The 21,466-nt window shown below is 42.8% G+C and overlaps 1 protein-coding gene across 1 annotated transcript; it reads left to right on the top strand.

The window, feature by feature from the left end:
• The first annotated feature begins 11,889 nt into the window (after nt 1-11,889).
• Nucleotides 11,890-21,030, top strand: LOC137384762 (uncharacterized). Its single transcript, XM_068059189.1, has 2 exons — nt 11,890-12,023; nt 17,109-21,030. Exons 1-2 carry the CDS (start codon nt 11,898-11,900, stop codon nt 18,333-18,335), a joined length of 1,353 nt encoding a protein of 450 aa, XP_067915290.1. The 5' UTR covers nt 11,890-11,897; the 3' UTR covers nt 18,336-21,030.
• Nucleotides 21,031-21,466: the final 436 nt, after the last annotated feature.

Below are 21,466 nucleotides of genomic sequence, written 5' to 3' on the forward strand. Positions count from 1 at the left end.
CCTAGAGATCCTGAGTTCAAATTCCACCCCAACAAGTTGTAATTGAACTCAGTAAAGCTTCTAAATTGTGGCTGGCACCAGAAAAATGATAATGAAGCTTCAGGATGCTTGTAAAAAACTAACTGGCTTATTAATATCTGTCAGGGAAGAGGGCAAAAACCTGAGCCTACTCAGCCTGGACTCCAGTTTCACACTTTGTGGTTGACTCTTAATGCTCTCAGGGCAACTAGGGATGGATAATAAATATTACCTTTTTGGTACCACCCACATTTCAAGAATAAATTTTAAAAAGTAAGCATATTAGAGTCTGATGTTTACTTATAATCACTCCCAGATCACAAGCTACAGACACACAAGTACCTGCAAGGATCTGATGTACGAAAGAACATTAAAGCAGCAACTACTTCAGGGCGGCACAGTGGCGCAGTGGTTAGCACCGCAGCCTCACAGCTCCAGGGACCCGGGTTCGATTCCGGGTACTGCCTGTGTGGAGTTTGCAAGTTCTCCCTGTGTCTGCGTGGGTTTTCTCTGGGTGCTCCGGTTTCCTCCCACAAGCCAAAAGACTTGCAGGTTGATAGGTAAATTGGCCATTATAAATTGTCACTAGTATAGGTGGGTGGTAGGGAAATATAGGGATAGGTGGGGATGTTTGTTGGGAATATGGGATTAGTGTAGGATTAGTATAAATGGGTGGTTGATGTTCGGCACAGACTCGGTGGGCCAGGGCCTGTTTCAGTGCTGTATCTCTAATCTAATCATTAACTGCACCTCCTTCTTAATGCATATGGAAGTGGCACAGCTAATGTTGTTGGTGTATTGATACTAATCGATTGGAATTACAAAAATGTAAGTCTATGGTTCTACTGTCAGTATAATGGAGCCAGTTTTAGCAACATTATTGTGTGGAGCTGGTTAGTGGGTGTCACTCTCCTGTGATCCAAATTACAAGAGTACCAAACTTTTAAAGAATCTAGAATGAACTGAGTGCAATCCCAGTTGATAACAGTCTGAACAATGCTAATCTTAAACAACTAATAGAAGTGAGCTTAGCTACAATGATCATTCTGGCCATCAGTATAAAAAGAATAGTTTACCAACAAAATAATTCTGGTGAGGCACCAGTAATTTAAATACAGGTGCATTTTCAATCATTGTCGTGTTCAGGTACGTTGTGCTCAGGCTTTTAGAAGACATGCCTCTTATATCTTCAGGGCCACACATAATTGCTACTCACTACTATAAAGTTCTTTAGGCATGCATTCCAAAAATTCCAAATGTATCCAGAAACTAGAATACCCATCCGCCAGCCACTGTTACATTTAGCACTTATATCTTTTGGATAGTGGGAGATTAACATTCATGCACTGCTCCCCCAACCCTCTCACCCTCTCATTTACATGATTAAAATTATTATTCTAAATCACGAAACTGGATCAGGGTAAATAAGCTACTTTTAGCAGTGCAAAAATGGGCAGCTGGTAGATGGATAGCTGTAGCTATCCTCCAAACTAAACTATTGAAACACCAAATGCAAAATCACTTCTTAAAAATTTAAAAACAGTATTATTTGTCTGAAACTTGCTGTAAGTGCATTCAATGAAGGTGTTTATCAAGCATTTGGCTCATTTTTACCTTCATGTTCTCAACTCCTCCCCCCTGGGTAATACATTTGTAACTGTTTACATTCTGTCAGCTTCAGAGCTGTTAACAGAGTTGTGTGTGAGATAATGGCAGACAGCATGGAGACTACACTACAATTCTATATGGTAACTAACTGAAAAATCCACACATGTTTTATTTACAATAGCTGCTCAAAGTGAACAAATGGTTGCTATGTTGGCAAACGAGTATGACGGCACAGTGGCGCAGTGGTTAGCACCACAGCCTCACAGCTCCAGCGACCCAGGTTCATTTCTGGGTACTGCCTGTGTGGAGTTTGCAAGTTCTCCCTGTGTCTGCGTGGGTTTCCTCCGGGTGCTCCGGTTTCCTCCCACATGCCAAAGACTTGCAGGTTGATAGGTAAATTGGCCATTATAAATTGCCCCTAGTATAGGTAGGTGGTAGGGAAATATAGGGGACAGGTGGGGATGTGGTAGGAATATGGAATTAGTGTAGGATTAGTATAAATGGGTGGTTGATGGTCGGCACAGTCTCGGTGGGCCAAAGGGCCTGTTTCAGTGCTGTATCTCTAAACTAAAAAAGATTGCGATATAGAAACAAAATATTCCAATGAATACTGTGTTGATACATCATAGTGACTCCAGTTAGTTATCTGTCTGTAAACCTTGACCAGTAAAGATCAAATTTAGAATATCCTTTGCCCTGTTATTAAATTCACAAGAGATTTGTGTACCTGGAATTCTTGGGGCATTACTCTGCTCCCAGAAGAATGGTGGGCAAGATGTCCAGCCCGCCAATCTGCTTCCACCCAAATATCCATCCAAAATCCTGGGGTTGAGGTCACCTACACCATTTCTGATGTTGCTGGGTTATGTGCCCCAGGGTGTGTGCTGGATAGGAGGAAGGAATTTTGCAAAGACAACATGGTGCTGCATCTGCCATTCTAACTGAAGACGTTGAGAATTTTTTTTAAGTATCACCAATTTCAGCTGCTGACAAGCGATGAACATTTTATTACTTTGCACTAGTAAAGCTAGTCAAAATTAGCAAAGCTCTGAAAAAAAACACTTATGCTAAGGTTGCCACATCTTGATTGTTCAGTTACTATAACAACAATGGATTTTAAGAAAGTGTTTGGTAAAGTACCACATAAAAGACTGGTTAACAAAATTGAGGCTCATGGAATAGTAGGGTCAGTGTCCAATTGGATAAACAACTGGCTTAAGGACAGAAAACAGCGAGTCGTGGTAAATGGTTGTTTTTCCAGACTCCAGAATGGTAGACAGTGGTGTTCCCCAAGGGTCAGTACTGGGACCACTGCTTTTTTTTGTGATATATAAATGACTTGGATCTTGGAATACAGAGTAGAATTTCAAAATTTGCCAATGGCACCAAATTTGGAGGTGTGGCAAACAGTGAGGATGATATGAACCACCTGCAACAGGACATAGATAGGCTAGCAGAATGGGCAGATGGGTGGAAGATGGAATTTAATACAGACAAATGCGAGGTGATGCATTTTGGCAGAAGGAATAGAGAGAGGCAATATATACTTAATGGCACAGTTCTAAAGAACGTAGAGGAACAGAGGGACCTGGGGGGTCCATGAGAATCAATCTTTAAAGGTGGCAGTACAAATTGAGAAAGTGGTTAGTAAAGCATATGGAATCTTGGGCTTCATAAATAGAGGCACTGCGTACAAAGGCTAAACTGTTATCAAGCTCTGCTTAAGCCCCAACTGGAGTATTCCATCCAGTTCTGGTCACCACACTTTCGGAAGAATGTGAGGGCCTTTGAGAGGGTGCAGAGGAGATTTACCAGAATGGTTCCAGGGTTGGGGGATTTTAGTTACAAGGTTATGTTGGAAAAGCTAGGGTTGTTCTCCCTAGAGCAAAGGAGATTGAGGGGAGATTTAATACAGGTGTACAAGATTAAGACAGGCATAAGATAAGTTAGACAAGGAAAAACTGTTCCCATTAACTAATGGTACAAGGGCTAGAGGACACAGATTGAAGGTTTTGGGCAAGGGATGTAGGGGGAATATGAGGAAGAACTTTTTTACGCAGCAGGTGGTGATGACCTGGAACTCGCTGTCCACAAGGGTGGTGGAAGAGGAGATAATCAATGATTTGAAAATGAAATTGGATGGGCACTGGAAGGAACTAAACTTGCAGGGCTACAGGGATTGAGTGGGGGAGTGGGATTAACTGGACTGCACTGTGGAGAACCAGCATGGTCTTAATGGGCCATAAATGACTGTTTGACTCTATAACAACAACTTGCATTTATATAATGCCTTTAATGTAGCAAAACATTCCAAAGCACTTCACAGGAGCGTTATCAGGCAAAATTTGGCACGAGCCACATAAGGAGATGTTAGATAATATAAAACAATGGTCCTCCATTTGTTGGATGAGTTAGACTTAAAGAAGAATCCATGCTTTTGTTATCTCTAGACTTGAATATTCCAATGGTATTCCTGGCCAGTCTTCCACCCTCCATAAACCTAAGCTTGCCCAAAATTCTGCTGCCTGTATCCTACCTTCCACCAAGTCCCATTCAACCATAACCCCGTGTTCACTGACTTGCAGTGGCTCCCAGTTAAGTAATACCTCAATTTTAAAATTCACATCCATGTGTTGAAATCCTTCCATGGTCTCACCTCTCCTTATCTCTGTAATCTCCTCCATCCTCACAACCCTCTGAGATATCTGTGCTCTTCCATTTCTGGTCTCTTGTGCATCCCAGATTTTCATCACATCACCATTGATAGTAGTGCCTTCACCTGACGAGACCCTAAACTCTGGAATTCCCTCCTTAAACCTCTCTGCCTCTCTACCTCCCTTTACTCCTTTAAGATGCTCCTTAAAACCTACCTCTTTGACCCTTAATGTGGCTCAGTGTTGAATTTTGTTTGATAATGCTCCTATGAAGCACCTAGGGATCTTTCACTACTTTAAAGGTACTATTTAATGCAAGTTGTTGTAATATCTCCTTATGTGACTTGGTGTCAAATTTTGTTTGATAACATTCCTGTGAAGTGTCTTGGGATCTTTTACTATGTTAAAGGTGCTATATAAATGCAATTTGTTGTTGGAGGGATTTGAAAATGAGGATGAGACATTTAAAATTGAAGCATTGCCAGACAAGGAGCCAGTGTAATAAAAGCAAAATAGTGCAGATATTGGAAATCTGAAATAAAAACATAAAGTGCTGAAATTATTCAAGTCAGGCAATATCTTTGGAGAGAGAAACAGTGTTAACATTTCAGGTCTGTTCTGATAAAAGGTCACAGACCTGAAACATTAACTCTGCTCTCTCCATAGATGCTTCCAGACCTGCTGGCTATTTCCAGCACTTTCTGTTTTTATTTCAGGAGCCAGTGTAGGTCAGCAACCACATGGTTGAGGGGTGAACAGAACTTGGTGTGAGTTAGGACAGAGTTTTGGATGAGTTCAGATTTATGCAAGGTGGATGATGGGAGGCCAGCCAGGAGTGTGTTGGACTAGTCAAGTGTGGAGCTATCAAAGGCATAGATGACGGTTTCGGTGGCAGGTGAGCTGAAGTGGGGTGGAGTTGGGTGATGTTATGCAGCTGGAAGTAGGTGGTCTTGGTGATGGTGTGGATATGTGGTTGGAAGCTCACCTTGGGGTCAAATATGACACAAGGTTGTGAACAGCCTGGTTCAGCCTCAGCCAGTTGCTAAGCGGAGGGTTGGAGTTGGTGTCTAGGGAATGGAATTTGTGGCGGGGACTGCAAACTGTTGCTTTGGTCTTCCCAATATTTGGATAGAAGAAATTTCTGCTCATCCAGTACTGGATGTCAGACAAGCTGTACGTAGGAAAGAAATTTCCAAGGATACTTTTTCTCCGCATAGTGGAACACTTTACAACCGCACAATGCTCTAATATCAGCAGTGAAAAATGATGAAACCTCTGCCACAATGGTAAGAAACTCAGGTCAAAAACAGCCACCAGACAGTTGGCCTCATACTTCTCTTGAGCAGCTTTTATATTGATATTATTTAAAACATCTTTTATATTGTGTATGCAGGTTCTGACATGCATTTGGTTGCAAACTAAAAGTAATTTTGCTGGGGTTTGCTGAAGTCAGCAGCTGAGAAGACCTGGTTAAAAATAAAACATGCCTTCCTAACCACTGGCTTTAACAAATCACAGCAAATTTATCTTCAGGTTGCAGCTGGCAATTGGTTCCAGTGTGACAACCTGTGAGTCAAGAGCCAGCCCCATTAGCATGAGTAACAGCACAATATAAAAACTAATCCAGTTTGAATTCCAGGAGACTGACATCTGTGAATGGGCTGTCACTGTTTACAATTCGAAATATAGCTCATTTATTCCAGTGGCAGACGCATAGGCCCAGTTTGTCATGTACCTGTGAGTCTGCTGCCAGGATGATGGAGCCGGAGTTAGCAGTATAACTACTGGGAGCTGGCTCACAGACATCACCGTCTCTGAATGTGAACTACAACAGTGCCAATATAAAGGCAGCTTTTGTGAGTGTCCAGCACACTTCGACTGAAATTACTTGGTCACCATTCTGCCATGTTAATATATTCTAACCTTTAAAGGCAAACATTGGTTCAACTGACAGAAGTTTACGATGGGATTTCCAAAAGTATACATAGTATATAGTTGTTGAAATGGTTATATGAAAAATTGCTGCTACTTCTCAATTTTTACTGAACTTAATCGCTGAAAAGATATCCCAAAGCAGCATGGGAGGTAAAGGTCACAGCACTGACATTCATTACTGGCAACACCATTAACTTACTTCAAAGTAAACAAGAGGTATGTAAGAACTATTTGTGTACAATCAGGAAAGTCAGTGCAATTATCTTGTCTGCTCTTCGTGCTCTTTTTTTCTACTGCCTGTAGTCGGCTACTGATTACTAGTGATAAGGCACATGGGCATCAGAGTTCCATAATCTTGTCTGGCATTAGAGATGCTAAAATAGAAACAAACTGTCACAGTCTCAGCAAAACATTCAAGTAATCAGCCACTTTGACTCCAGCATGTTAGATTCTTTGAATGGTAAACATGGTAAAAACATTTAGTGACCATTAATACCTTTTGTACAAAAAATGTTCTGAAAAATATATACCTTGACAACTGAATGAATACCAACCAATATCTCACATTGCAGTATAAAATAATTATACATTAAAGTAAGATAGTAGACAAAAAATGATTTTGTGATTCCAGCAAAATTGAGCTGTGTGTGCCCATGTCACCTTGGTCTTCTGAGACAATCCTTTCCCATTCATTTGACTAGGTTCCCTGAACACAGCAGACAGTCAGAAGTAGTCAGGCCTGCAAGCTGATTAACTGCTGATTGCAGCATATATATTAGCCAGGATTGATCCAAAGCAGCACAGGAGGCACTACTATTAGCCACAGTGTCCCTAGGTTAGAGAACAGAAACAGAAAATAAGCCAAGGTCTCTGTCATGCATTACTGTCACATAGCTACTGTTAGAAAAAGTACATGTGACAATAGTGGATGAATTGGGCTTGGCTATGATTCATTCCACAGTTAAATAGCCTCCCAATGCTCACTGTTGTGGATCACATATGAAGAATGGACACTTTGGTGAAGTACTAGAGAGCTGCATATCTCAGTAAGACTTAAATTATTCCAAGTTATGGAGTATCTCAATATTAAAACAGGTTCATGGTGTTTCACAACCATTATACCCTTTACAGTCAGTTCAGTTTTTTTTTAAACTTGTATTATTGTGTAGATAAGGATAAAATGAGGACGAATCTGGTAATTGCAGTAAAAAAAGTTATCCAAACATTTATCTCATACATTTTGGATTCTATTTACAGATTATAATAAAAGATGTGTTCTTCTTCTTTGGCCTCCTTATCTCGAGAGACAATGGGTAAGCGCCTGGAGGTGGTCAGTGGTGTGTGGAGCAGCGCCTGGAGTGGCTATAAAGGCCAATTCTAGAGCGATAGGCTCTTCCTCAGGTGCTGCAGAAAAATTTGTTTGTCGGGGCTGTTACACAGTTGGCTCTTCCCTTGCGCTTCTGTCTTTTTTCCTGCCAACTGCTAAGTCTCTTCAACTCGCCACACTTTAGCCCCGCCTTTATGGCTGCCCGCCAGCTCTGGCGAACGCTGGCAACTGACTCCCACGACTTGTGATCAGTGTCACAGGACTTCATGGCGCGTTTGCAGACGTCTTTAAAGCGGAGACATGGACGGCCAGTGGGTCGGATACCAGTGGCGAGCTCGCTGTACAATGTGTCTTTGGGGATCCTGCCATCTTCCATGCGGCTCACATGGCCAAGCCATCTTAAGCGCCGCTGACTCAGTAGTGTGTATAAGCTGGGGATGTTGGCCGCCTCGAGGACTTCTGTGTTGGAGATACGGTCCTGCCACCTGATGCCAAGTATTCTCCGGAGGCAGTATAAGATGTGTTAATGCTTTAATTAGCAGCTCTGGGTTCTGGATTAGTCAGGGAACTGCTTAAATACACTTCATAATCTCTGGTGACTTCAAAAATTAAGCAGGGTTGGAAATGGAACATGTATTCCATCATTCTGTGTTACCATATCTTAATGCTCCACCATGCTTTGTTTTAAAAATTGTTGCACAGATGTAATTGGCAACATGAATATCATTGTATCACTGATTCCATTGTGGTTTCCTTGTTTGCTGTAACCTTTTGATGTTACCATTAAAGATAACCTTTCAAATGTCAACAATACAATGTTTCATCTGCTGGAAGAGTCTAGAACAAAGAGGCATAACCTTAAAATTAGAACTATCCTGTTCAAGAGTGGTGTCAGAAAGCACTTCTTCACACAAAGGGTAATGGAGGTCTAGAACCCTCTCCCCCAAAAAGCTGTCGAGGCTAGGCCAATTGAAAATTTCAACACTGAGATTGATAAGTATTTTTTAAGCAAGGATTATAGAACCAAGGTGGGTAGATGGAATTAAGATACAGATCAGCCATGATCTAATTGAATGGCAGAGCAGTCTCGAGGGGCTGAATGACCTACTTCAGCTCCTACGTTCTTTTGAAAGAGGGGTCCCAATTTTAATTCCAGGTAGATGAGTGGTGCACCCACTGCAATAAGCTGTTTTACCTGCTAGATTTCATTAACATGCTTCCAGTCCATGCTGTTCCAGGCAGAAATCACCTGTCAGGCCGTGCCCACTTGCACACAGATAGGTGTGTAAAAGAAGATTCTGGGGTTGGGGGTGGGGGGGAAGGTGTCACATGGTGGGGGATGGGGGGGGGGGTGCGGGGTGGTGAGGAGACCAGGGCAGGGGAGCCCTAAACATTCATTATGGGGCCTGAAACTGAACTTCTGCTCCTCTTGGCCCCAGAAGGAAAGAAAAACATAATGACTTTAAATGGCCTCTTCTGGTCCCAAATTCTCTTCTTGTTTGACTTTATCTGGCAAGAAAGCCCCTACTGAGGCCAGTTTTAAAATAGTGGGGCCAGATGACATCATTGGGCAATCCCCATATATCAGTGCATGCCAAACAGCAGAAGCACCATATGATAGACAGAGCTAAGCAATTCCACAACCAACAGATCAGATCTAAGCTCTGCAGTCCTGCCACATCCAGTCATGAAGGGTGATGGACAATTAAACAACTAACAGGAGAAGGAGGCTCCACAAATATCCCCATCCTGACTGATGGAGGAGCCCAGCACATCAGTGCAAAATAAAATGTTGAAGCATTTACAACCATCTTCAGCCAGAAATGCTGAGTGGATGATCCATCTCGGCCTCCTCCTGACATCCCCAGCATCACAGATGCCAGTCTTCAGCCAATGCGATTCACTCCATAGGATATTAAGAAACGGCTGAAAGCAATGGATACTGCAAAGGCTATGGGTCCTGACAACATTCCGGCAATAGTACTGAAGACCTGTGCTTCAGAACTGTCAACCACTTTTACCTGTAGCACCTGTGGAAGAGTCTGTCACTCTAGAATTGGACTTTATAGCCACTCCAGGCACTGCTTCACAAACCACTGACTGCCTCCAGGCGCTTACCCATTGTCTCTCGAGACAAGGAGGCCAAAGAAGAAGAGGAAGTATAAAATGGGTGGTTGATGGTCGGCATAGACTCGGTGGGCCGAAGGGCCTGTTTCAGTGCTGTATCTCTAAATAAAAAATAAAAAACTAGCTGTGCCCCTAGCCAAGTTGTTCCAAGACAGCTACAACACCACATCTACCAAACAATGTGGAACATTGCCCAGGTATGTCCTGTACACAAAAAGCAGAACAAATCCCATCCGGCCAATTACCGCCCCATCAGTCTACTCTTGATCATCAGCAAAGTGATGGAAGATGTCGTTGACAGTGTATCAATCAGCACTTGCTCAGCAATAACCTGCTCACTGATGCTCAGTTTGGGTTCCACCAGGGCCATTCGGCTCCTGACCTTATTTCAGCCTTAGTCCAGACATGGACAAAAGAGCTGAACTCCAGAGGTGAGGTGGGAGTGACTGCCCTTGGCTTCAAGACAGCATTTGACCGAGTGTGGCATCAAGGAGCCCTAGCAAACCTGGAGTCAATGGTAATCGGGGGGAAACACTCCACTGGCTGGAGTCATACCTAGCGAAAAGAAAGATGGTTGTGGTTGTTGGAGGTCAATCATCTGAGCTCCAGGACATCACTGCAGGATTTCCTCAGGATAGTGTCCTTGGCCCAACCATCTTCAGTTGCTTCATCAATGACCTTCCCTCCATCATAAGGTCAGAAGTGGGGATGTTTGCTGATGATTGCATAATGTTCAGCAATATTCGCGATTTCTCAGATATTGAAGCAGTCCGTGTCCATATGCAGCAAGACCTGGATAACATTCAGGCTTGGGTTGATAAGTGGCAAGTTACATTAGTGCCACACAAGTGCCAGGTAATGACCATCTACAACAAGAGACATTGACATTCAATGGCATTATCATCGTTGAAACCCCCACTATCAACATCCTGGGGGTTACCATTGACCAGAAACTGAACTTGACCAGCCATATATATACTGGGGCTACAAGAGCAGGCCAGAGGCTGGGAATTCTGTGGCAAATATCTCATTTCCTGACTCCCCAAAGCCTGTCTACCATCTACAAGGCACAAGTCAGGAGTGTGATAGAATACTCTCCACTTGCCTGGATGAGTGCAGCTCCAATAACACTCAAGAAGCTCAACACCACCCAGGACAAAGCAGCCCGCTTGATTGGCATCCCATCCACCACCTTCTATATTCACTCCCTACACCACCGATGCACAGTGGCAGCAGTGTATACCAGCTACATGATGCACTGCAACAACACACCAAGGCTCCTGCAACAGCACCTTCCAAACTCACGACCTCCACCAACTAGAAGGACAAGGGCAGCAGACGCATGGGAACACCACCACCTGCAAGTTCCCCTCCAAGCCACACACCATCCTGACTTGGAACTATATCACCATTCGTTCACTGTCGCTGGATTGAAAACCTGGAACTCCCTTCCTAACAGCACTGCAGGTGTACCTACTGAACATGGACTGCAGCAATTCAAGAAGGCAGCTCACCACCACCTTCTCAAGGGCAATTAGTGATGGGCAATAAATGCTGGCCGAGTCAGCGATGTCCACATCCCGTGAAAGAATATATTAAAAAATTGACAAATAAGACGAGATTGGCCTTGGCTCTATTGTTGTATAGACAATTGACACATTGATGCCTGTAGAACTAAAATCAGTTACTGCCTTTAGGAAGGAAAGGCCAAAGAGGACAAAACTGGAGGGTAATGACATACCATTGACCCCCCATTGGTGCATAGATCCATAGAGGTTGAGATTTGTTGACTGAAGTTCCACCTTCAAGATGGAGCAGAGGAAGTCAAAGTAAATTGCAGAAGCGATTCCAAAATGTAAACTGGATGCAATTTTATATATTTTTTAAAAGGTCAGTTTTTACCACATAGGGAGTATACCTCGTGTAAAGGCACAATCAGTTAATTTTCCTTGATGTGCTATAGATGGTTGGGATAAAAACAGAAAATACTGTAAATACTCAGCAGATGAAAGTTAGCTATGACCTTTACTCATAACTGTTTCCAGCATTTTCTGTCTTTATTTCATGTTTCCAGCATCCACAATATTTTGCATTTGTGATAGTTGCCTGGGAACTTGAGCTGGCTCTTTTTGTGGAGTTGGCTGTGGTGTGACTGTTCTGCCAGTCCTGTAGGTGGCAGGACGGCCCGGAGGTCGCTGGACTATGTCTGAATGACCGGCAGGCTGGGGATGTCTGATCACAGTCTCCTCGACTCGCTGGAATCAGCGGCAATGGCGGCCGCGGGGGAAAAGCTGGAGCTGGAATTGCACCTGAAGCACGAAGGGAGTGGAGTCCCGTACAAACAGCGGCTGGAGGTGAGTGTAGGCCGACCATGGAGTTAGATGGAGGCGGTGGGTGGGAAGAAGCAGCTGGAACCTGGCCTGTGGTTAGACTCCGGCCCGCTGTCATACTCACCCAGAGCTAGATTTAACGTCTTTGAATGGAAGCAGCAACAACATATTACTATAATAAAAACAAGAAATGCTGGAATCACTCAGCAGGTCTGGCAGCATCTGTGGAAAGATGCTGCCAGACCTGCTGAGTGATTCCAGCATTTCTTGTTTTTATTTCAGATTTCCAGCATTCGCAGTATTTTGCTTTTAACAACATATTACTGCTGTGGACGATAATTAGTTTCCTGCAATACAAAAGTGACTGTCAAGCGCTTTTGGAATTCCTGAGGTCACGAAAGGCGCTATATAAAAGTATTTTTTTCCCTTTTTAAATCAAGTGTTGATGTATATAGGATCCATTGATGGTTTTCAGCTGGTTTCATAGAACTACCAAGTACAGCACAGAAACAGGTTGTTCAGCGCACCCCACCTTCTCACCCTGTCAACATATCCTTCTATTTCTTTCTCCCTCATGTATTTATCTAGCTTCCCCATGAATGCATCTATGTTATTCCCCGCAACTACTTCTTGTGGTCATGAGTGCCACCTTTTGACCACACTCTGGGTAAGTTTTTCCTGAATTCACTATTTGATTTATTTGTGACCATTACATTTATAACCCCCTGTTTTGGTCTCACCCACAAGTGAAAACATCTTTACATCTACCCTATCAAACCCATTCATAATCATTAAGATCTCAATTAGATCACTAGAGGTGTACAAAATTATGAGGGGCCTGGATGGAGTCAATTACCAGGGGGCACAGAGTTAAGGCAATTGGTAGAAGGATTAGAGGGAACATGAGGAAAAACTTTTTCATCCAGAGGGTGGCGGGTGCTTGGAATTCACAGCCAGGAATGGTGGTGGAGGCAGAAACCCTCAAGTCTTTTAAAAGGTACCTGGACATGCACCTGAAGTGCTGCAACCTGCAAGGCTATGGACCAGGTGCTGGAAGGTGGGATTAGATTGGGCAGCTAGTATTTTCGGCCGGCATGGACACGACAGGCTGAATGGCCTCCTTCTGTGCCGTAATTTTTCTATGGTTCTCGTTTTTAGAGAAAAGAGCCTCAGACTATTCAGTCTTGGCTGATTGTTCTAGTATCACTGTTGTAAATCTTTATGCACTTTCTCCGGTGCCTCTATATCCTTTTTGTAAGATGGAGACTAGAACTGTGCACAGTACTCTTTAAGTGTGATATGACCCAGTTTCCATCTAAGTTTGTTTTCACTTTGTATGTCCTGTATTGTTTGTTGATCTTCAAACAACTGGACCTCTCTTAGTTCTGCAACAAGCTTTAGACCATTGGTTCTCAAACTATTTTTGTTGACGGACCCCCTCTAAATTATAATCTACAATATACAGTTTTTGTCTGTCTGGTCTGTTTTGATTGGTCATTTTAAGGGATGTGTCTGTTGGTGGGTTTATTTGTTGGCTGGTGCCTGGCCCATGAAAGTGCTGAATAGATGCAAATCATCTTTGTCCTCAGGGAGAGTTAGCAACAGTACAAACTACATGGGATTAGTGGCCTTTTCTTTTTACATATTTTCTCATGCAGCTAAGAATCTATAGAGAACGCACTCACTGGCCAGCTGAGTGCAAAAGCTGTAGAATTACTTCAGAGCAATATAATAAACTGGAGGTGAAAAATATTGTTTCCTAGAGAAAGCTACACACAAAAGCACTAACTTGCATTTTAATAGTACCTTTAACATAGTAAATTGACCTAAGATTAGTTCACAGGAGCATTATCAAACAAAATTGGACACAGACAAAGAAGGAAATATTAGGGCAGGTGATTAAAAGCTTGCTCAAAGGGGTTTTAAAGATTGAGTTAAAAGGAGGAGAGCACGGTCGTGAGGCAGAGAAGTATAGGGAAGGAATTCCAGAGCTTAAGGCCCAGGCAGCTGAAGGCACAGCTACCAATGGTGGAGTGATGAAAATCTAGGATGCCGAAGAGGCCAAAATTGGAGGAGTGTAGCGATCTTGGAAGATTGAAGGGCTGGAGGAGTTTACAGTGATAGAGAGGGGAGAGGCCATGGAGGGTTTAAAAACAATGAAAATTTTAAAATTGAGGTGTTGCTGGACTGGGAGCCAATGTAGGCCACCAGCACAGAAGTGATGGGTGAATGGGACTTGTTGCAAGATAGGATACAGGCAGAAGAGTTTTGGATGAGCTCAAGTTTTTAGGAGGTGGATGGTGGGGGCCAGCCAGGAGAGCATTGGGATAGAGGTAACAAAAGCATAGATGAGGTTTCAGCAGCAGATGAGCTGAGACAGGAGTGGAGATGAGTGATGTTATGGAGGTGGGAGTCGGCAGCCTTTGTGATGGAGAGGAGATGGGGGTTGGGGCTCAGGTCAGGGTCAAATAGGATGCCAGAGTTGCAAACCGTTTGGTTCAACCTCAGACAGTGCCCAGGGAGAGGATGGAGTCAGTGGCAAGGCTTCGGTCTTCCCATTATTTAATTGGAGGAAATTTCTGCTCATCCAGTAGGAGACGGACAACCTCGGGAGCTACGTACCAACCAACATAAAGAGGGCTACACACTGACAGAGAAACCCACACACCACTGAACTGGATTTACAGAGTAAACCTTCTGGAAATCATTACCAGCCAGAGATTTGCTCACTGAACCTGCAGGGGGAGACTTGCTTAAAACAAAACTGCTGTCAGTTATGGGGCTTTGCTTTGCACTTTGTTCTGTGGGCCTTGTTCTGCACCTGTGGGATGATAGTTGGTTAATTTGATATTTTAAAACTTTATTGTAACATTCGGATACTGGGATTACTGAGTTCACAATGTTTTGATCATTCTGATACGAGACACCTGGAGTAAGGTGTAAAGGTCTTCTGTTTATAACCAGGTGTGGCTCTTCGAATCTCTGCCATGCAATTAGTTTCAGAGAAGTGGTTGCTAGCTGCAATTTTTAAAGCTCCTCACTAGATTGTTGAACTTTGCTATGCACAAAATGCTTGCCACTTTATCTCTCAGAACTGCACCAAATGATTAATATTTTGCAAATTGCTTTGTTGCATTTGAAAGACGAGAGTGCTGAATAGATGCAAAATAGACTCTTGAGGGCGAGGCAGCAACAGTGCAAACTACAGGGGATTAATGGTCTTTTCTTAATACATCTCTTATGCAGCTAAGATTCTTCTAAGGAAGGCAGTGACTGGTCAGCTGAGCTATAGAAGTACTTCAGAGTAATGCATTAAACTGATGGAAGTGAAAAATGTTTCTGTGAAGTGGTTGCTAACTGCAATTTTTAAAGAACCCAATTCATTAATTGCATTCAATTAAACTTTGAGATATATGAGCATTGTCCACGTGGGGTGCATTTACTTTATGGCGCCACTTAAACCCAATGTTTTTACACATGCATAGCTTTATGTAGCTTTTTCCAGAGTGAGAAGTTTTGATTCTGTTAAATTCTTTGGTGAAAGAATAACTAGAAATCCTGTATTTAAAGAAGTGCTTTTGTAATAAAGATACTACTTTGACCAGAGATGTTTTGTCAGCCTCTGCTTTGGTGCATGTGGGGACACGTGATACATGTGGAGGACTGGGGTACATTTTTAAAGCCCAATTACATTAAATTAAACTTTGAGATATGTGCCGTAATCCACGTGGGGTGTGTTTATTTTTTGGTGCCACTGAAATTTATTTTTAAACCCAATTCCATTTATTGCATTCAGTTAAACTTTGAGAAATTTGATTGTTTCAGGGTAGTAGTTGCCAACTGCAATTTATATTAAACCCAATGTTTTCACACATGCACAGCTTTGTGTGGCTTTTTCCAAAGTCAGAAGAGCCCATCAGATATAAACCTGCCTTTTTGACTCAGGAGAAAACAGTTCCTAATGAGACTTTAATATTCAATGACTCCAAACAAGTTACAAGGCCAGCCTTTTGATTACATTTGTATTTATATTCTTAGATCTGTTTTACACTTGGGGACAGCTTTGTGTACCTTTTTTCCAGAGTGAGAAGTTTTGATTAATGTATTTGGTGAAAGAATAACTGGAAATCCTGCATTTAAAGAGGTATTGTTGTAATTAAGATACTAATTTGACCACAAATGTTTTGCAGGTCTCTGCTAATGTTATATAATACACATGATACCTGGGTGAACTTGTAATTTGGCATTAAAACAGTGCTGGAAATACTCAGCAGTTCTGGTGGCATCTGTGGAGAGAGAAACAAAAAGTTAACGTTTTAGGTCTGTGACCTTTCATCAGATCAGACCTGAAACATTAACTCTATTTCTCGCTCCACAGATGCTGCTAGACCTGTTGAGTATTTCTGGCACTTTCTGTTTTTATTTCAGATTTCCAGCATCCACAGTATTTTGCTTTCATTGTAGTTTGGCACCCTTTCTTTATGTTAGTACTTAAATATGTTTTTAAAAAAGTCCGTCTTGAACAAGGTTGAACTTACCTGGTGCCCATCATCAAACTTGGTAACTGAGTCTACCTGGTGATCTTCCTGCCACACTCAGTGCTCCTCCGAGGTTAGACAGTCAGCCCACTCTGTGCTGCACATGTGGTGGCCACTTTCCTTTCCCACCTCCTGCCTTGCACCAAGCCTGCCTCCAGCCGCTGCTCTTTCGCTTAATGCTCAACTATTTCGCGGATCCCCTGGAAAATCTCTACGGACCGCCAGAGGTCTGCGGCCCCCAGTTTGAGAAACATTGGTTTAAGCCATCTGCTTTTCCTTTGTATTTTGTAGCTATGCTTTTAAGTTCGTTAAAAAAAAAAATCGCAACTTAGTTAGTGCCTAATGTTACATGGCAAGAGGACGGACATACACGGTCCAAAAAGGTCTGTCTGTGCCTGAGGTGCGATGTAACCAGCTGTTAAAAAGGTGTATGGAAATGTGTTGTGTCCAATCAACTGATGATTCCTTTCCTGTCCTAGCAAAATTTATTTTTCCCCTTTGAGCTGGCTGATGTTCACAGATTTAATTTTTCATGTGTTTTGAAAGCTGTCTGTTTGTGATATCTTTTTAGATGCTGATTGGAGACTCCACTGACAATTTGATTAAACGCATAATGAGACTCATTCTACAAGACACCTATGAGGCCCAGTCGGAACTCCATACTATCATGCTGAATTTATTTGAAAAAATTTCTATTAACGGAACCAAGGAATGTCACCCAGAAGCACATGTCTTTTTGCAGCGCTTTGCTGAAATTGCATGGTCTGAACTGGTGGATGAATGCTTTGCAGAAGGTAGCATGAAGCTGATTCACTCGCATTCTACCTTTTTTCAGGCTTTAGGTTTCTTGCGTCGAATATCTTGTTATATGCCTTGTGTTAGACGAATGTGGGATAAGCGATACAGAATCGTTACAAATATTGGCATTATGCTTGTTTTTGATGGTGAAATTACTCACTTGCGCCATTTCATCTGGCAAGAGTGCTTGAAGATTCTTTACAATTGCCTTGTCTTGTGCACTGAAGATGACGTAAAGTATCTGTGCCAATTGCAAATCTTTAACTGCCTAGAAGTAGCTTGGAAAATGTCTGATCAAAGATTGAACCTTGGGTTGCTTGTTAAAGCATGGCTGGTCCTGGCAGAGCATTATCACATTCCTATTTGTAAGCAAACCTGGGATAGATCCTCCTTCCCCCAAATAATTTGGTACTTGTCACAGGAAGATGAATATGAAATGGCAGGTGTACTTGTCGCTAGAAAAGCCATCATGGCTGTGGAGAATCCTGAAGAATACAAGAAAAACCCTTACGTACATTATAAACATAAAGCTCGGTATATATCCACAATTTCTGACATAGAAACCAAACCACCAGAAACATTCCCTACTATATGCTCTTCACCTGTTTGTAATCAACTGGAATATTGTGAGTGTCACTTTCGCTCGTGTGAACGTTGTCGACTTACATATTACTGCAGTAAAGTCTGCCAGAAGTACCACTGGAAGCATGGTCACAAGGAGGAATGTGTCCCCCTGATTCCAAAGGAGGAAATCCTCAAATACTACACTGAAGATGTAATAAATGACTTTCAACTGTACTGTATAAGCCTGTCGAATAGCAAAATGCTGGAAAGTATTATGGGCCAAGCCATTCCGATGCGCAAGAGAGGAGATGGGGTTCGCTGCTTAGGTGTTCTTATAAAAAATGAGCAGGGCCAGTGGGTGACTATTGACGAACAAGTGCCAGATTCCAGGAAACATGCATTTCCTCATCCCAGAAGAAATAGACCCAAAGACTAATTTTTGCTTCCCTGCCAGTGAGTTCTCGATTACATATAAATAATGTTGGTGGGGCAGCCAAATGCTTTTCTGTACTTGGATTAATCTGCTTTCTTGGGGGAGAAAAAAAAATCAGTATTTATTTTGAACAGTAGAATATACAGTTGACTATGGTGGAACATTTAAGACTTCATCACGTAGCCTGAAATGGACAACCACTAATCTTCGCTCTTACTTCACTACAGCTGTCCCTTTTCAGGACAGTAAATATATCACTGATGTCTGTATGATAAGTACAGTTGGATGTAGTTACGATATACCATTACAGAGTCATTTTTTCCTATTTCCAGTCATGTTTAGCAAATTCCTTCTCAAAGTCTACTAATGTCATTGCAATCTGGATCTACCCAAATTATTTTAAAGATAGACAATCCTCATGCCGAATCATGAAGAATGGAAAACTGATTTATAGCTTCTTCTGAATTGTCCTATTATTTCTTACAACAACAGCTTGAATTTATATAGCACCTTTTTAGGTAAGAAAATGTCCCAAGGCTCTTCCCAGAAGCTTAATCCGATAAAAATAAAATGACATTGAACCAAAGAATTGTATCCATTTTATACCTGGTAAAAGAAACTGAATAAAGCAATGTGACAGAAAATCAGCTCCTGATCAGTGAAAGGACTTCTTAACTTTCATTTTAATACATTGAGCACATTTGCTTCCCAATTAATCCGATTTTAACTGTTACGCAGACCACTGCAGTCAAAGCCCCCAATCAAAATATACGATTCTGATTGTGTTGGGAGAAACGCACTGTTAATTCAATCTTGTCCCTCCACAGATCGCCTAACATATCATCATAAACTTTCCAAATTAAAGATAGACCCAGCCAAATTGTACCATCTATTAACCCCCGAATGAGGCTAACCAAACCAGTTGTCTTTAAATCAACAAATTAACTGTTTAATTAGAAAAACTAAATTCTTAAACACTATGAAGAAAAAACATTTAAAATTGAAAAAATTAGAGTCCTTGGAAATTTACACTTCCCGATGAACAATCCTCTGATTAAAGTCCACTCGCAATCTTCCAGGGTCCGATGAGGAAAGGAAAACAGTCCAACACCCAAAGTTTCAAACTCCCCTTTCTTCCAGCGATGACCACAGTAGATCAACAACTCGCAACCACTTTCAATAGAATCAATCTGGCTTTAGAAATTTTGAGGGATAACAGATTGTCTAGCTTCCCTTCAGTTTAAATTATCAGAGATCTCTGTTATGGCTTGACTTTTTAGAATTTTGAGAGAATAATAAACAGACTAAATTCTTTTCCTTCAGTTTAAATGGGATGAGAGCTCTTCTTTCAGGTGCGAACACACAGCTGTCTGTGTCCTCTCTTGGAACAGTCTGTTTTCACTATAAGCCAGTTCAAAATTAAATTGTAGCAAATGTATCTCTCGATGCTCAGTCGGAGTGGCTGTATCCAAGTTAACGAGAATGCACCCTTTGAATCGCAGTCTCCGAATGGCTGTATCCAAGGCAACGAGAGTACATTCTTTGACTCAGTTTTTAGAGCTTGCTGACTTAAAGCAGTACGGCTCTTTTTCCAGCCTTAAAGGTACACTGCATTCTTCTGAAAAAAAAAACTACAGGATCATAACTGAAATTGGTAGGGAAATATTCAAAATGGATGCATGGAATTGTAGAGTGTATTGTCTTTTTCAGAAGAAATGTGTTCTAATTTGATACTCTCATTCATTTATCATGTGTCAGTTGGATCAGTTTGTTTAATTTGATTGTGTTGCTTGTAATCAATCTTAAATAAAATTGATCCAGAAGGTTGATAAAGTCTGTTGATCTAAAAATGTTGCTATTCTATTCATTTCTCATCTTATTTTATCATTTTAAAATGTTATATATAGGTTACCTGGTCTTTGCAATTGCAGTCTAACCAGCTTTATTTTTACAAAGTGATTCCTGACAACGTAGCGGCCCACTGACATCATCAGAGTGCGTCAAGATGCGCCCATGCGCAGCTACATCTTGCCAGGACTAAGTGGCGCGTGCACGGGATGATATTGCGTATCAGCAGCTGGTCCATCTTCGCGCATGCGCGCTAAAACGTCATCGGATATCCAGCTCCCCACTCGACTGGAGGAAGCGCCTGAATGGGAGATTTTGAGGCTGGAGCTCTTTTTACCCCCCAGCAACACTCTCCAGGCCTCGTCCTTCCTCCCCTCCTCAGCCGCGCGCTCCAGACCTCGCTGCTCCCATGCATCCCGCCCCCCACTCCCCAACTCCTCTGGCTGATTGTTTCCCGCTCATGCCACCCCACTCTCCGGCTGCTTCGCTCCCTGCTGCCCATCCATTGCTTCATTTTTATCATTTCTTTGATGTCTCCTGCTCAACTGTTCTGATTTTTTTTGACAAAGAAAGAATTCTGGTGTGATACTGCTGCTCGCTTCCCCCCTCCCAGCCCCCCCCCACACCATGCTTTTCGGCCGCTCGTTCCCTGCTTTCCCTCTGCCCTCCCTCCAGCCGCTAGTTCCAGGCTGCGCCACTTCCCTCTTGGCCACTCGCTCGCGGGTTCAATCGTTTCTTACTGTACCGCCTGAAGAAGCAAGGTGGGCCATGAAGGGTGACGGGGCGACATAGGAGTGAGTGGCCAAGGAAGGAAGTGGCATGGCCTAGAGCTAGCGGCTGGAGAGACAGATGGTGCGGGGAGGGGCGGGAAACGAGGAGTGAGCGGCTGGAGGGGGTGGGGTGTTGGGAAGCAAGGAGCGAGCGGCCGGAGTGCGGGGTGGCTGGGGGTGGGGTGGGAGTGGGGAACAATCGGCCGGGGGTAAGGGGGAGAAAGCGTCGAGGCCTGGGGAGAGCGGCCATTGGAGCGGGAGAAGGTAGCTGAGTGGGGGAGAAGCGAGTTTTCCTGTGCATGCGCCGATTATTCCTGGCAAGACGGAACCTGCGCACGTGCAGCATTTCACTGAGTGCAGGAGACCGTTTGTGCATGTGCGCAGCTTGGAGCGCTCTGATGTCGGCAGGTTGCTGCGTTGTCAGGAGTCACTGAACCGTGCTATCCTGGCTACATGTTATTTACACTCAGGCCTGTGCTATGGATTGGCCACAAGATGGAGCTCTTGAATAGTAGG

This window comes from Heterodontus francisci, chromosome 27 (assembly GCF_036365525.1).
Source record: "Heterodontus francisci isolate sHetFra1 chromosome 27, sHetFra1.hap1, whole genome shotgun sequence".
NCBI lineage: Eukaryota > Metazoa > Chordata > Chondrichthyes > Heterodontiformes > Heterodontidae > Heterodontus > Heterodontus francisci.

Coding starts and splice junctions, on each gene's coding strand:
- LOC137384762 (XM_068059189.1), top strand. CDS start 11,898: ATGTCTGATCACAGTCTCCTCGACTCGCTGGAATCAGCGGCAATGGCG. Junction 12,024..17,108: donor CGTACAAACAGCGGCTGGAG/GTGAGTGTAGGC, acceptor ATATCTTTTTAG/ATGCTGATTGGAGACTCCAC.